Source organism: Nelumbo nucifera, chromosome 2 (assembly GCF_055504915.1).
Source record: "Nelumbo nucifera cultivar China Antique chromosome 2, China Antique-T2T, whole genome shotgun sequence".
In the NCBI taxonomy this organism is placed as follows: Eukaryota; Viridiplantae; Streptophyta; class Magnoliopsida; order Proteales; family Nelumbonaceae; genus Nelumbo; species Nelumbo nucifera.
The window spans coordinates 52448252-52464190 of record NC_142650.1 but is presented as its reverse complement, the minus strand read 5'-3'; the positions used below and the strand labels follow the sequence as shown (position 1 = coordinate 52464190).

At 40.4% G+C, this 15939-nt stretch overlaps 1 protein-coding gene across 3 annotated transcripts; it reads left to right on the top strand.

The window, feature by feature from the left end:
• Nucleotides 1-9900: 9900 nt before the first annotated feature.
• On the top strand, nucleotides 9901-15663 carry LOC104601179 (chaperone protein dnaJ-like protein). Of its 3 annotated transcripts, none has more exons than XM_088898505.1 (7): nucleotides 9901-10420; nucleotides 10521-10709; nucleotides 12506-12566; nucleotides 12774-13105; nucleotides 13692-13833; nucleotides 14020-14145; nucleotides 15087-15663. In XM_088898505.1, the coding sequence occupies exons 1-7, from the start codon at nucleotides 10399-10401 to the stop codon at nucleotides 15469-15471; spliced, it is 1257 nt and encodes a 418-aa protein (XP_088754631.1). In that variant the 5' UTR covers nucleotides 9901-10398; the 3' UTR covers nucleotides 15472-15663. The 3 variants fall into 3 exon arrangements, with proteins under 3 accessions (XP_088754631.1, XP_010262722.1, XP_088754632.1); XM_010264420.3 differs by having other exon boundaries at nucleotides 9902-10420; nucleotides 10515-10709; XM_088898506.1 differs by lacking the exons at nucleotides 9901-10420; nucleotides 10521-10709 and adding an exon at nucleotides 10717-10900.
• Nucleotides 15664-15939: the final 276 nt, after the last annotated feature.

Sequence of the window (15939 nt, the reverse complement as noted above, 5' to 3'; positions counted from 1 at the left end):
ATCAGTAAAAAAATGTGAAGATGTCGTGGTAACTCAAAATGGGGAGAGACTTGAGAACATTTTGTGTTCCCAAAAGGTAACATGACGAGATATGCGAAGTCGTTGGGAAAGAGGATCCCAACACCGATATCCTTTATGTTCAATACCATGCCTGAAAAAACAACATAGACGTGCTTTTGGTTCCAATTTGATATGTTCATGAGGTTGTAACAGAACAAAACAAGCACAACCAAATACACGAAGAGACTGGTAATCATGGCAATGGCCATACAATCGTTCATAAGGAGAAATGTTACCAATAATAGGAGAATGAATGCGATTGATGGTATAAACAGCAGTGATGGCTGCTTCCCCCCAAAAACGTTCAGGACAAGAGGAAGAGATTAAAAGAGTTCGAACAGTATCAAGAATATGCCTATGTTTTCATTCTGCACGCCCATTTTGTTGAGGGGTACCGGGATAAGATCTATGAATGATAGTTCCATTTTGTGAAAGAAATTGGGTAAGGATAAAATCTCTATATTCCATGGCATTATCAGTGCGAAAAATTTTGATGATAGAGGAAAACTGAGTTTTGATCATGGAGGCAAATTGAATATAAATTGCAGGCAATTCAGATTTATTACGCATGAGATAAATCCATGTATATCGAGTGAAATCATCAATGAAGATCACAAAGTAACGCGAACCACCCATGGTATTATAAGGCAAAGGTCCCAAAATATCAAAGTGAATAAGATCAAAAGGTGCAGAAGAAACAGAATCATTTATATTAAAAGGCAAAGCATGATGTTTTGAAAGAGGACAGGAAACACAATCAAAGTGTGTTGTTTTAACAGGACCCAAACATCCATTAGAAATTAAAGATCCTAATCTAGATGTAGAAATGTGACCAAGGCGAGAATGCCAGATACTAGAGGTGACAGCAGCAGCAAGAGATGGTAATTGAAGAGATGATAGCTCAAACAGTCTCCCAACCTTACGGCTTATCCCAATGATCTTCCCTGTCCGTGGATCCTGCACAGTACAACCACGACTTAAGAAATGTATTTCAAAACCAAGTTCACATAATTGTCCAACAGATATAAGATTTAGAGATAATTGAGGTACCAAAAAAGTGTTAGGAAGTGACAAACGAGGTGTTGAAATAGTTCCTATACTTTTGACAATTAAGGTGGAACTATCGGCAGTATGAACAACTGGTGCAATAGAAGGATGGGACTTGGAAGTAAATAGGGATGAATTGGATGTCATATGATTGCAACAGGTAGAATCAAAATACCATGGTGAGGTAGTACCTGGAGTGACGGACAAGACTGAATTAGAAGGCATACCAGGATCAGGTTGGAGTTGGTGAAGAAAGGCTTGGAGTTCTCTAAGAGAAAATTTTGGAGAGGTGTTATCAAAAGAATCCTCTGTGGCAGCAACTGCAGTAGAACTCAAAGCCTGAGAACCCATGGATGAGGACTTCTGTCCAGACGCCTTTTTGGCTTGCAATCGGCGGCACTCAGAAATAGTATGACCAGTCTTCTTGCAATAATTGCAGAAAGTCCGTTTTGAAGATTTAGAGGAAGTTGAAGAAGTAGCAGACGTACCCGGAGTAGCAAGAACAACATCAGTAGATAGTAAGGATCGCTTATCTCGAAGTGTTTTTAGTCGAGTTTCTTCAGAGAGCAAATCTTTGATTACAACTTCAAGGGAAGGCAATGGGCTACGATGAAGTAGAGTACCACTAATAGGTTCATACTCATCCATGAGAGTCATCAGAAGATGCCAAACATGTTGGCGATCACGAAGCTTAAATAAGTAGTAGCTACAGAGGTACTATCCCATTCAGGTTCACACTGCTAACTGATCCCAAAGAACTTGTAATTCAGAGACATAACTGTGAATTGTCTATTCAGGTTACTGCTTCATACGATGAAAACGCCTATAGAGCTGAAACTGATGTACATCATCAGGAATAGAATAACGAGCATGTAGGAAATTCCATACCTCTTTAGGAGAGTCATATCTGCGAAATTCCAACTTGATGCTTGCAATACAAGTATTGCGAAAGTAGGTCAATATTTGATGATTCTTTTCGTCCCATTTTTCTATTCGTTCAGCAAATTTATCTTCTGTTTCATCAGCAATTTAGTAGGTTTGGGAATCTCACCAGTCACATATCACCATAGAAGGCGTCCCTTGAGGAAACTGCACATCTCTTGGGACCATAAATCATAATTTGAGTCATCGAAGGTAACAGTGATGGGATGAGAGATATGTTGAGCAGCTTCAGATGAATCCATGAGGAGAAACACAGATCTTTGGAGCAACACAAATCACGGGAAAATCTTAATACTGACCTTAAAAAAAACTTTGCAGAGTCCCTAATGTCTTCTTCATCAAGGCAGCCTCAGTTCTGGTACATGCAGACGCCGTCGAAGGTTCTGCACCTACGTAACCTTCTTTGGTAATTCACAAACTACAAGATGTAAACCAGATTGATCGGGGTCTCTGAAGGGACAACCACCGGTGTCAAGAAGCTTCACCAGATGCAAGCCGCTGGAACTTTGCTCGTTCCTATGAAGCAAACACCAGTCTGGTACTTGCCCTTTACTAGAAAACATCCCAAAGGAAGACTGATCGAAACAGTCCTTAGAGAATCACCAAATCAATCTTTCGAAGTAGACAGTAATTCAGGTTCACACTAGTAGAGCTTCAGCAGATCTAGGATCGATCCCGCTCTGACTATGCAATTCCAGATGCTTTGAACTATACTTCTATCGCTACTCATAGAATTAAGGAGATAATGATAGGATACTAAATTAGATACAACTATCTCTCCTTAATTCTAGGATACTAATGTGGATAGAATACGCTAACAAGTGAAATAAATGGTTCAGATACTATTGCTCCTTAAGTGCCTGAAGCTTCTTGGAGGAAAATCTGGAACCTAAATATTCCTCCCAAAATCAGAAGTTTCATTTGGCGGATTTACTAGCAAGCTACAGGGGTTGGAAATTGGAATGGCTTTAAAAAGCATCGTCACTTACAGGTGGACGGAGTCTGCCCTAGGTGTGGTCATGATGAAGATCTGCGTCACCTTCTTCTTTTATGCCCTTTTGCAAAGGCAGTTGGATTCTATCACCTCTAGGTTCCAGGACTGAAGTGGTGGAAGCTTTGAACATGAATACCTGGGTCTCCTCCTGGTTTACAAATATTGCTAATTAATTATCATATCGACACCCCAAAACAATGGGCAGCTAGATCTCCAAGCAATCATCTGCTTGCAGCTTTGGTTGGCAAGAAATGAACTCATTTTTAAAGGAATCAACAGGGATCCGCAGGCAGTGGTCTCCCGCTATGTGCACCTCTGGGACTGGGAGGAATTAGAACAAATGCCAAAACCTGCTATCATCACACCAAATGCTAATTCTCTCTAATAAATTTATTTTCAATTCCCTCTCCGTCCTCTTTTGTATTCTAATTCTCTCCATCCAATAATCAATGTTTGTAGCCTATCTATCCCCTCTCCTGTTAAAGTTCTCTTTCTCTCCTCTTAAAACCCTCTTAACTCTTAATGAAGTGTAAATTGGATGGATTTAATTGGCTTAAGGCCAATCCAAATCAACCTTGTGACATGAACCTTGGCCAGGATCCTAAACCAAGCTTAAAGACTTGGGTAGTGTTCATTTCATGGTTCATTCTAAAAAATGGGGAGTATTGTCTAGAACCATACCAATCCTCTTTTGAAAATGACATTTTGTTGAACCACACGGTCCACACAGTACAAAAGAGGTTGTTTCATCGTTCATTTTTTGAGCCATGATGATGTGTGAGCATTGATAGCATGATCCATGTGTACATCGGTACATGGAATTTATTTACTTTTAATAGTACAATCATTCATCAAATAGTGATATTATGACTGGAGTCATATCAGTGTTCAATACACACCATATAATGGCCATGTCAAGCTTACATTGGTGAACCATGTTTTCGGGTTGAAAAAAACCATATAAAGCTGTGTTCCAAACAGGTCATTTTCGTATATTCAATTGTCATTATTTAAAATGTTTATTAAGTATCTATTTATTTAATTTAGTATTATTTAATACTATATTTATTATATTAGAAAATCTTTAACATAAAACACTAAATAAAATTTAATATAAGACTAGATGTCTAATAATATCAAAATAAATAAACCAATTAATTTGTTTGGTCCATTCCTAACCAAAATATTTTATATATTAAATTAGAAAAGGTCAATTCTCTTCAATTGAATTTTGTATTGATCCAATATTCTAAGCATTTGATTCCGTTTGGTTCGCAGTTAGAATCGGAATCAGAATGACCCATTCCCATAGTCTGTTTGGTTCAAACAGGGATGGGAATGGGAATTGAAATCAGCAGGATCGGGATTTCATTCCATAGGGAGGGGCAGGAAGTGGCCATTCCGTCCAATCAAACAGTTGGAACCAGAATAGGCTATTCCGGTTCCAATTCCAAACCCTTATTCCCCTCAACCAAACAGGGCCTAAGTATAATGACTAAGAATCTATGGAAAATAGTTTATGGGGGAAGCTTCAAATTTTAGTCTTGCCAACTTCCCAACATTTATTGAAATGAAATACTTAAGCTGAGGTGGAAAATAGTTTATGGGGTGTTATTCGAAATGCACAACCAAACAACAAGAACAATAAACATTTAAACTAATGCTTTTAAATTAAATGCTTATATGAGAACTTGCCATAAAAGGGCAACAGAGAGTCCTTCGCACGGTTAGCAATAAGGGTGGCTGATGAGGGCGGATTTGGCCCTCCAATGACATTGTGATACGTGGCATCTTGGAACAATTGGGTGACACCCAGAACCACTTAGGCAACAACTTAGCCAAGATGATGGTGTCCCGAACTGGCGACCTGGCACAGGTGCCGACTTGGCGACTTGGCACAGGCGCCGAATTGGCGACTTGGCACAAGCACCGACCTGGCACTGATGCCGACTTGGCAACCTGGCTTTTATGCTGAACTAGCGACCTCAACCACAACTCAGGTCGGATAGAAGCACCTCGTCCAGGGCTGACCTGCAGCACCTCGTCACTGGCCGAAGTGACCTCGACGCAAGGAGCGACCTCCCTCGAGGGCGTGCCGGTCTGATTGAGGTCCAGGTGGCGACCTGCGAGATGTGCTTGCCGACAAATTTGGCACGCATATCCCAACACTCCTACGATCCTTGGAAGTTGGCCCATGTATCAAACGTTCCAGAGGATGGTCAACGTGCATGGCGGTTGCCTCCGAGAATCTCGGACCACTTAGGCGACCTCTCGGAAATCTCGGATACGGTGCGTGAAGCCCACACCAAACAACGCCTATATAAAGGCACCAACCCTAATGACATGGGGGGGGCAAGTAAGCATATTCTAGCTCTCATACTTTATGATTTTTAGCTCGTAGTATACTATGAGAGTATTGACTTAAGCATGAGAGCGACCTCGCTGGGTTAGCCACCTTGGGTCCTTTGACATTGATTCCTTGCAGGTCTCTAAAGAATTACGAAGCTCAACAATCAACCCAGCTCGGCACCTAACGTGCAACTCGGCTTGGTCAGCTCGGCACCTAGTCCACTCCCAGTTTGACCTAGTCAGCTCGACACCTAACATGAAGCTCGGCCCTCTGGTAAGCTCGACACTTAGCCAGTCCCCAACTCGGCCTGGTCAGCTCGGCACCTGGTCCACTCCCAGCTCGACCTAGTCAGCTCGACATCCAGGTCCTCACCCAGCAAAATTCTCCACTTCGGTCTCTGAGTCATCGACCACTTGGAAGCAGACCGAATAACGAGGTACTTAGCCCAAAAATTGATTCATCAATTGGCGACGTCTGTGGGAAACGCTATAAAAAGCTAAGTTCTCATCTTCTGAAAGGCTAAGTCCTCTTCTTCCAAAAAGTTAAGTTCTCACCTTTTAGAAACTAAAGCTTTCACTTTCTAATTTCCATTTTTTATGAATTCAAAGACTAAGCAGGAAGTTGATGGCCAACAGACTAAGCAGCTCTGCCAACTTTATTTCAACTTGGATAAAGCCTCATTAGTCCTATTCGCGAGGTTCCCTCTACAAGATGAGCTCTTCGTGTCTTCTGCGGGAGTTGGCAGCCAATGGACTGCATGGACGCCCTTGCCGGTCGAGCCTTCAAGGGCTCCCATGCGATCTGGTGACCTAAAGTCAGTAGTGTTGCCCCCGTAAGTCGAGCTCCCAGTAGCTTTTTGTAGGAGTGGGTGACCGGCGTCACTAACAAGGCTGATGCAACGCAGCCGTAACTCTAAAGTGTCAAACTGATAAAAGACCTCGGCACCACATAAGACCCAGTCGCCTCTTCGGCATGGGCAAAATCAAGGGTAAGGAGAGTGGACTGCAAGTTGCTCCCAGAGTCCAAGGGCTAAAGTATCGAGCTGATAAAAGACCTCGGCGCTACATAAGACCCAATCGCCTCTTCGACATGGGAAAAATTAAGGGTAAGGAGAGTGGACTACGAGTCGCTCCCAGAGCCCAAGAATACAAACACTTGGACTCTTCCGATTTGAGAAGCAAATTGGATCGATGCTTACGAGCTCATCGAATTAGTCATTCCAGGCCAAAAGGAGCAATCTACTTCCTTCGCCGAGTTATTTTCAGCTCGGGAGTGGGGGGCAATTAATGAGGGCGGATTTGGCCCTCCAATGACATTGTGACATGTGGCATCTCGGAACAACTAGGTGACACCCATAACCACTTAGGAAACAACTTAGCCAAGATGATGGTGTCCCGAATTTGCGACCTGGCACAGGCGTCGACTTGGCGACCTGGCACATGCGCCGACCTGGCGACCTGGCTTTTATGCTGAACTAGTGACCTTAACCACAGGTCAGGTTGGATAGAAGCACCTCGTCTAGGGCTGACTTGCAGCACCTCGTCATTGGCCTAAGTGACCTCGACGCAAGGAGCGACCTCCCTCGAGGGCGTGCCGGCCTGATTGAGGTCCAGGTGGCGACCTGCGAGATGTGCTCGCCGACAAATTCGGCACGCATATCCCAACACTCCCACGATCCTTGGAAGTTGGCCCACGTATCGAACATTCCGGAGGATGGTCAACGTGCATGGTGGTTGCCTCCGGGAATCTCGGACCACTTAGGCGACCTCTCAGAAATCTCGAATATGGTGCGTGAAGCCCATGCCAAACAATGCCTATATGAAGGCACCAACCCCAATGACATGGAGGGGGGTAAGTAAGCATATTCTAGCTCTCATACTTTATGATTTTTAGCTTACAGTCTACTATGAGAGTACTGACTTAAGCATTGGAGCGACCTCACCGGGTTAGCCACCCCAGGTCCTCAGACATTGATTCCTTGCAGGTCTCTAAAGAATTATGAAGCTCAACAATCAACCCAGCTTGGCACCTAACATGCAGCTCGACCCTCTGGTTAGCTCGACACCTAGCCAGCTCCCAGCTCGGCCTGGTCAGCTCGACACCTGGTCCACTCCCAGCTCGGTCTAGTAAGCTCGGCATTCAGGTCCTCACCCAGCAACATTCTCCACTTTGGCCTCTGAGTCATCAACCACTTGGAAGCAAACTGAATGACGAGGTACTTAGCCCAAAAATTGATTCATGAGTGGCCATAAGTCGAACTTTTCATGAGCTATTCGAGTTTGGCTCAATTTAAATCAAGTTTTGAGCCGAGCTCGAGCCTAATATATAGGTTTGTTTGTTAATCTAGCCGAGCTCACGCCTAGTGAATCTCGGCTTGTATCGAGCACAATATATTTTTTTATTATATGCATACATACATACATACATACATACATACATACATACATACATACATACATACATACATACATACATACATACATACATACATACATACATACATACATACATACATACATACATATATATACACACACACACACACACACACACACACACACACACACACATATACATACATATACATATATAAATATATATAATAAATATATAATAAATAATTTATATATATATATATATATACATATACACACACTCACATATACATACATATACATATATAAATATATATAATAAATAATTTTTATTTTATATATAAAATGATATTTTATATATAATATTTTTATTTTTATGTATAATAGTAAATAATTTTTATAATTCTTATTTTTTATATAAAATAAAAAATATTTTATATGTATAATTCTTTTTTTAGAAAAAAAACTTGGCTTGTAGTCGAGCTTGAATTGCGAGCTTTGAACTGAGCCGAGCTCGAACTCAAATCTATAGTTCAAATCAAGCTTGGGCTTAACACAATTTCGGCGTGCTCAACTCGGATAGACAAGTATTTGGCTTGAATAAACCCTACTCAAGATTGAAGAGGAAAGAGTAGGGGTGAGCAAGAAAAACCAAAAAACCGAACCGACCAAAACCAAATAAAAAATTTGGTTGATCGAATTGGTCGGTTCGATATTTTAAAAAAAACAAAGGTAGCGGTTTGGTTTTAGTTAACCAAAATAGAAAATTGACGATTAATTGAACTGACCGATATACATATATTTTATGTATTTTTATGTATATTATATATATTTTATATTTTCTATGCATTATAAATTAATAAATATGCATTATATATAAATATATATTTATAATATATAATATAATATTTTATATATACTTCTAGTGTTTTATTATATATTTATATATTTTTATAATATATTGCAAATAATAAAAACCCGGTGAACTGAACCGATGGTTAAGCAAATCAGTCAACCGGTTATTTGATTGGCTTCAGTTTGATTTCAACTACTGGTAACCCCAGTTTGGTTTAAAAAATAAGCTCACGATTCGGTTAAGCACCCCTAGGAAAAAGCCTTTTTCCCTTCTCTTATTTGTTTAAAAAGAAAGGGTAAAATGGTTTGAAAACTATCAAAAGATAATTGTGACATTTTCTAATTACTAGTAAACATGTACGTGCATTTGCACGTGGCAATATCTCTAACATAAAACTTGATGTTGCTTGATCCGAGGTGGTGCACGAATTGAGGTTGTAGTCAGATAGTCCTTGCCAACAGGGCGGAGCCGAGGTGGAAGGACAAAGCCGTGCTCTAAGATCTGTGATCAAGAAAGATGTTAGATGCCTGAGTAGTTATCCCTGGGTAGGCACTCCAATGCTCAAGTCAGTAGAAAGTGGTGGGTGGTCGGGCTGAGCAATGAGAGTGCTGGTCTAAGCAAAGTAACAATATGGCTGCTAGAAGTTCGAATCCCTTACCTTGAGCGGGAGACACCTTTTTTATAGGCGAAGGTCTGTGTCCTGATTGGATTAGGCTTCCGGGGTTGCCAGGATGAGGTTAACTGCCAAGGTCTTTGGGATAGAATCCTAATCCCCAATGGAGTTGTCCCATCCTCTCCTGTTCTTGGTCGTACTTATCCGCATGATGTGGAATCAACGTGGCTGAAAGGATAAGGTGGGGATTACAGAAGTAGCGTAGCGCGATCGTGGCCGTGAAGTCGGTGTATGCTGTGGAGATAGTATAATGGCGCTGATGTGGCCGAGGTGACTGGGCAATGACTAGGCGGCCACGTGGCATCCAAGGCCAGCTCAACCACGACCCAAACAAAACTATTTATAATTTATGAACAATTTCTGAATAATTATAAGTGAACAGTTTCTAAAATGAAAGTAGATTAAAATTACAATAAAAAAAGGGCATTCGCTCGTAGTATAGATATAGATTCAATCCGTACATAGTATCACGGCGCTGGTTGACGATCCGTTAACGGCAGGTACCGGATTGTTAGCTATTTACTTCAATACCATTTAACTCAGATTTTAAGTTGAGTAATTCAATAATCTACTACAAAGCAAAATATTGGGGTCGGGAAAGGGGCGCGGGGTCGACATTACAATTCAAGGTTTTCAATGAAAGACGGAATGAAGGATTGCTAATATCATTGCTTCCATCTTTGGTTCTTCTGGTTGTCTTCAAAGCTTATTGCTCATGGCTCCGTTTGCTTGCTCGCATCAAGTTTTCTGCGGAATTTCTCGCTTTAGTGTTCTCCCATCCAATTTGCTCTAACCCAATTGGCAAAGGCAAATTTCATCCGTCGGGTATTAGCTGGCACTGACAGGGTGCGTTAGGAAGACTTGTCTAAATTATGATAATTAATAATAATAAAAACCGCAACTGCAAGCAATGAAAGCGAGTAGACAAATCCTTCATCTAACCCAGTAGAAAACTCCAATTGATGACTGATATCGTGTGGACCCCCGTCTTTGATTTCCAGGCAACCGTGTTTATCCTACTGTTTTTAGCTTCCTTACAGGCGAAGAGAAGCTCCTCTTATAACTCTCTCTCTTTCCTCTCTCAGTCTTGATTTGAAGAAAATGGAAGAGCCTCTGCTCTCAGGTGAATTCTTGATTGATCATTTCGTTTTTTATTCGTTTACTCTGTAGGAGTTTATAGTGATTACTAATCCCACTCCTTTTTACTTTTTGTTAAGGCGAAGTTGAAGAGAAAAAGAGGGAAAAATGGAGTTCGTACGAGTACGTGGGCAGAACTGGTTCCGTGTTCCCAACCGCTTCGTTGGCCGGAACGGAAATTAACATCGATGAAATTCGATCGGCGGCAGCATCTTCCGATTATTATCCACCTATCCATGCTGCCTTGATCAGTTCACCCGAACCCGTGCCTAGTGGTACGTTGACCATGGTTGCCGCATATGCGGACTCCTAATTATCTTCTCAACTCAACTCTCCCTTAATCCCTAACTATTTGATGTCGGCTTCACGAATCCTGCTCCGCATTGCGCTCTATCAACATCCACGTTTTCTGCCAAATTACTCCTAGTTATGTCCTCATCTTCCCAATTCACTCCGTTGAATTTAGGTATTCAAATATGGGGGAGCATTTTTACTAGTTTTCCGATTGATTCCGGTGAACTTGAATTTTTTTCCCTCCTCCCTTTAGGATTGCATTTAAATTCTTCTTCATTTCCAGTTTCTTAATTATTGTGCGATGCTTTCAGTAGACTGAATCAAGCCCCATGTCAATCCGCTCTCTTTTGAGCATTAATTCCTTGTTAGTTTCACCTAACAGTTTCATTTGCATCTAGACAGGTGTAGGCTTCTGCATTTTTTTTTTCTATTTTCGCTAAGTATCAATTGAAAAAGTAGAGGCAACTCCAAATACTGCTTCTTTCTTTGAAAGAGAAAAAGTGAGGAATTCTATAAATTGCAATTTGCTTTTGGACATATTACCATATATTTCACGGGAATTTGCAATAGCACCCAATATAGTGACAACATTGCCAATTCGGAAATTGAAATTCTCCCATAATTTTGCTCCTTTTAACTTAAAAAGTTTCTGCTTCTCAATGGACTGGCTTATAGGCGCAGAAAAATGCAAGGGAAGAAAGCTATATTTGAAAAAAAAATGGCCACTATTCAATGCTGGTCGTGGCTTTTGGGGTTCTTGGGAGGGATGGGCTGGACATAGACCTAATCAGCATTTTTTGAACAAAGTGGCTGCTCTCAAACTAGAACCACTTTCTAATGCTTGTCAGCTCAAGATTTTTACCTTCACGGTTCACACCAAGCAATGGTCCCATGGGAAAAAGTTTTGAGATTGATCGAAAATTTATAAATGTTTAATGTTTGATACCATATGCAAGTGAAGTGGTTGTTGCAATAGATTAGTAGCAGTGTTGCTTGGAAACAGACACAGGAATTGAGACTAACATTTGATGGGAAAATTGGCATTCATCTTGCACATTAGTTGTTAATTTATGTCACATAAACTAGGAAATAAAAAGGAAATGTTATGTAGAGCTGTCCTTCAAGAATGTGAGGAATGCCGGATTCTGATGTGCATGTGTTCTCCATTTAAGTTCAGTCATAAATTGCTAGATTGGAGATACTCTGGATGCCTACTGAAGATAACATTGTTCTAAATTGTAGATTTGTTGCTTTTTTCTTTGGTTGCTTTTGCTATTATCTTTTCTTTGCTTTCCTTTTTTTTTTCTTGGAGGAGGGGGGAGAGGGGCATGGGGCAGGATGATGAGATGTTAAGCCACTTCTTTAGTGAACGTGAACCCAAGAACTTGCTCTCCATAGCATGTTCATCAAATAAGTTGAATTGTAAATGTAGATGGCCTGTGTAATCTACAGCATTAGGACACAAAGTTATTTGAACTTGCTATTGCAAAAACTTGATTGTGATGCATCTGAATCTTTCTATTTATGTGCCCAACTTGATTGTGGACTTTTGAAACTTTATATAAAAGAGAATTTTATGACAGCTGATTTTCTTGAGCCTGTCATGAACTAGTGAGTTTCAAGACTAGGATCTTACATGTTTCAAAGTGGAAATTTGCTTTGACTAGAGAAAGATAAATAATACAATCTCTATTATTGATATAATACTTAGGTAACATAAATTTATCATGTGTTCTTTGTCTAATAGTATGCTTCACCTAGTAACCTTTTGTTGCAGAGCAAGTTGTTGTTTATCAGGGTAGATTTGGACAAGGTCCAGGTGGAAACACCATTGGGAGGTAAGGCTGGAAAACTATGTCTGTGAAATTGGTTTCAAATCCATAACTTAAATGAACTTGCAGTATTAGTCCCAATCTTCCTGTAGGCAGAGAAATTTTAAAATGAAAAAAGTGATTGGTTCATCATCCTAGCAATGTTCACAATTCAATTCATGTTTGGGTATTTTTGGATAACATGTAATATGTCAATTATATCTGGAATGTCAGGCAAATCCTGGATGAAGTAGAGATACGGGAGTTGCTCATCGATCATGTTGGTCATCGTTGCTGTTGGGGAAGTCGTCCAGCTCGGACCTGGAAGTTACATGCAGTGGAAGACTGTAATGTTTATGTGGGAACTCTGGAAACATTTATTGAAGAAAGGGAAACTATGACAGAAAAGGAACCATATTTTGGTGGTAAAATTGATGGGAAAGACAAAGAACCTGAACTTGGAATATGGGAATTGGACCTCAGGTCTGAATTCCCTCTTCTCTTTGTACCACAGAAAGAAACACGGACCAGAATTCCTCATTCAGAAGCTATTAAGAACTGCCCAGGTAAGATTCTGTAATAGTTGATGCGATGGTCAGAAGCTAGAATGTCCACATGCTGAATATAAGAGTTACCTTTGCGGCTGTGCCTACTCCTTTTGTTTCCTTTATCGTTTCATATTCTCTGAAATGATCATTCAAGATTAGCTTGTAAAAGCTAACATACTCTAGCTGCATGTTCAGGTTAGTCAAGGCTCACTATTTGGTAGGACATCCAGAAAAATCTATTAGGCTAAAAGTTAATGCAATATGTCTCTTAAAAACATATTATGTGTGGATCGGAAACAAGTTAATAGATCAGATCACTGGTATATCTAATCAGTTTAGTCTCTGGTAGGATCTCCCAGATGTTTTAATGGTCTGTGCATTTATTGCAAGGTTCGAAAAATGAAATCTTCCTTCATGTTATTATCTTTTCTTCTTTTAGAAGAACAATCACCATCCTTGTTATTGCTACTTTCTGTTGTCTTATGCAATTAGTACATTGTTGTTCTTTGTTGGCATGATAAATCATGCTATTCTCATTTGTGTCTTAATGGCAGTAGCAGATATTGTTCAAACTCTAAACTTATGCCAAAAAATGCACTTTCAGGTTGTGGGGGACGAGGACAGTATCCATGTCCTACATGTAATGCTGACCAAGAACCTGGATTTTACAAGGAAAACCAAATGACTCAGTGCCCTGCTTGTTATAGTAGAGGTTTGATAGCACACAGAGATGGATCTGATACTATGTACGTTTTTCCCACTTCTTTTTTCTTTTTTTTTTTATTCACTTTTTAATGGATCTATGATCCAGGAGAAAAGTTATAGCTCCTAAGCTACCATTTTGAGGTACCACTAGACAAAAAGTGCATAGCAGGCATTCTGAAGCTCATGTAGTTATTTGGCATTCACTTTGCACCTTTGTATTTCTGCAGATGTATGAAGTGCAATGGCAAGGGAAAGCTTCCTTGTGTAACTTGTGGATCTCGTGGGCTAATGAAATGTGAAGCGTGTCATGGTGGAGGCTCCCTTCTCACACGCAATGTTGCCATTGCTCGATGGTATATATTCTTGCATATTGCTGGGTTGCATGCACATAAATTGAAATCTGCATACATGTTCAATTTCATATATAAATTACAATAATTCTTATGATATCAATCTTGAGAACCACACAGGCCAAAGGTTGATAGTTCCTGAGGGATATTAGATAAATTGGGGATGACAATGTGCAGAACAGCTGGGCCAGGCCAGTTCTGGGTATTGAAGTGAGCCAAGTCTAGGCCCATTCAAAAGCCAGGCCTGGCTGTGGCAGAGGAAGGCCAAGCTTCACAAGGCCTAGTAAAATCCTATGCATTACATGTTATTATTGATTTATCTATAAATAACATGACATAGTAATTTCCTGCACAGCATCCACTTCATCCATCATGTGAGAAGCTGGGATTCAACCCTTGCTAGTTTATCCACCCAAATTGAGCCTTATGGCCAGTCTGCACTTGCATTTTAGGTCTGGTAGCATGGAACTTCAGAATATCTCCATGAAACCATCCAAAATGAGGTGACATCTAGGAGAATTTTAATGCTAAAGACTTTATCAGTGGGACCAATTGGCTTCTGGAACTTTTCTGATATTTGCCGATGCTTGATTTTGCTAACTTCAAAGTTATTGGGTATCAGAATGTAGAGAAAATGTCTCCTTCAAATGAAGCCAAAAGCTTGTTCATAAGCCAAGAAAAACCATACTAGACTTACAGTGGTTTTAAGTTTAATCAGATTATCATGGATTTGCGTTCACACAGAGATGCATTTATGTGCATGTACATAACAAGAAAATGCAAGCCTTAGTCCACATGCTGGTCTACCCCAAAAAGTTCACATGCTGTAAAATATGTGTAACTCTCTATGGATGTACAGATAAATGTGTCAATGTAGTTGGAAGAGTTTATAATTGTAAATGCATGTATAATTTGCTTATGATGGTAACTCTTTGCTTGTGCAGGAGGACACTTTCGACCCGTAAAGTGAGTGCAACAAGTGGTGCAGGCTCAGTTCCAGATGAGGTCTTTCACCGGGCCAGAGGGGTCGAACTATGCAATACACAGGCATACCAATGCACACCGGCCTTTTTTGCTGATTCGTTCTTTCTCAACAAGTTCTCTTCCGATGTCATTGCAGATAGGGCTCCTGTTCCTCCCACAGCAAGGGTTATATGTGAAAGGCATTCCATATCTGTTGTGCCAGTTACTCGCGTCACCATGGCCTGTCGCAACCAGTCTTTCAGTTTCTATATCATTGGGCTTAGCCGAGAGGTGTACCTGAAGGACTACTACCCAGCTCGATTTTGTTGGGGACTCTGCCCTTGCTTGGAATGGTTGAGACTATAGTTAAGTTCGTTGCACAGTGGATTTTGGATTACTTGTATTTTCTTTTTCATGCTTTCATAATTCTGAATCTGGATGGATGCATGCTGTAGTCTTTTTCATGTCTGGTTGGACTCACAAAGTATACAAGGTTGACTGTATTGTTATTTTTCCATTACGTAAATAATGGCCTTGAAGCGAGGCTAGCTTTCTAAATTCTAGTCAGCATTAGGAATTTGTGCAGTAACTACATTCTGAATTCCATACTGGAGTGCAGAAATAGATAGAACAAGGAAGCAAGCATTGGAGGTATGCCAATGTTCATCTTGGGAGCAAGACAAGATCCTGCATTCCTGATTGCTTGATGCTGTTTAACAACCCATGTAGTTACTTAATTGAACGATTTGTTGCTTTGTCCTTTGGTGAATAGCATAATTAAATAATAAAATATTGAAAGGTGTGGTATTAGTCTACAAACTTTAGCTTTAGCTT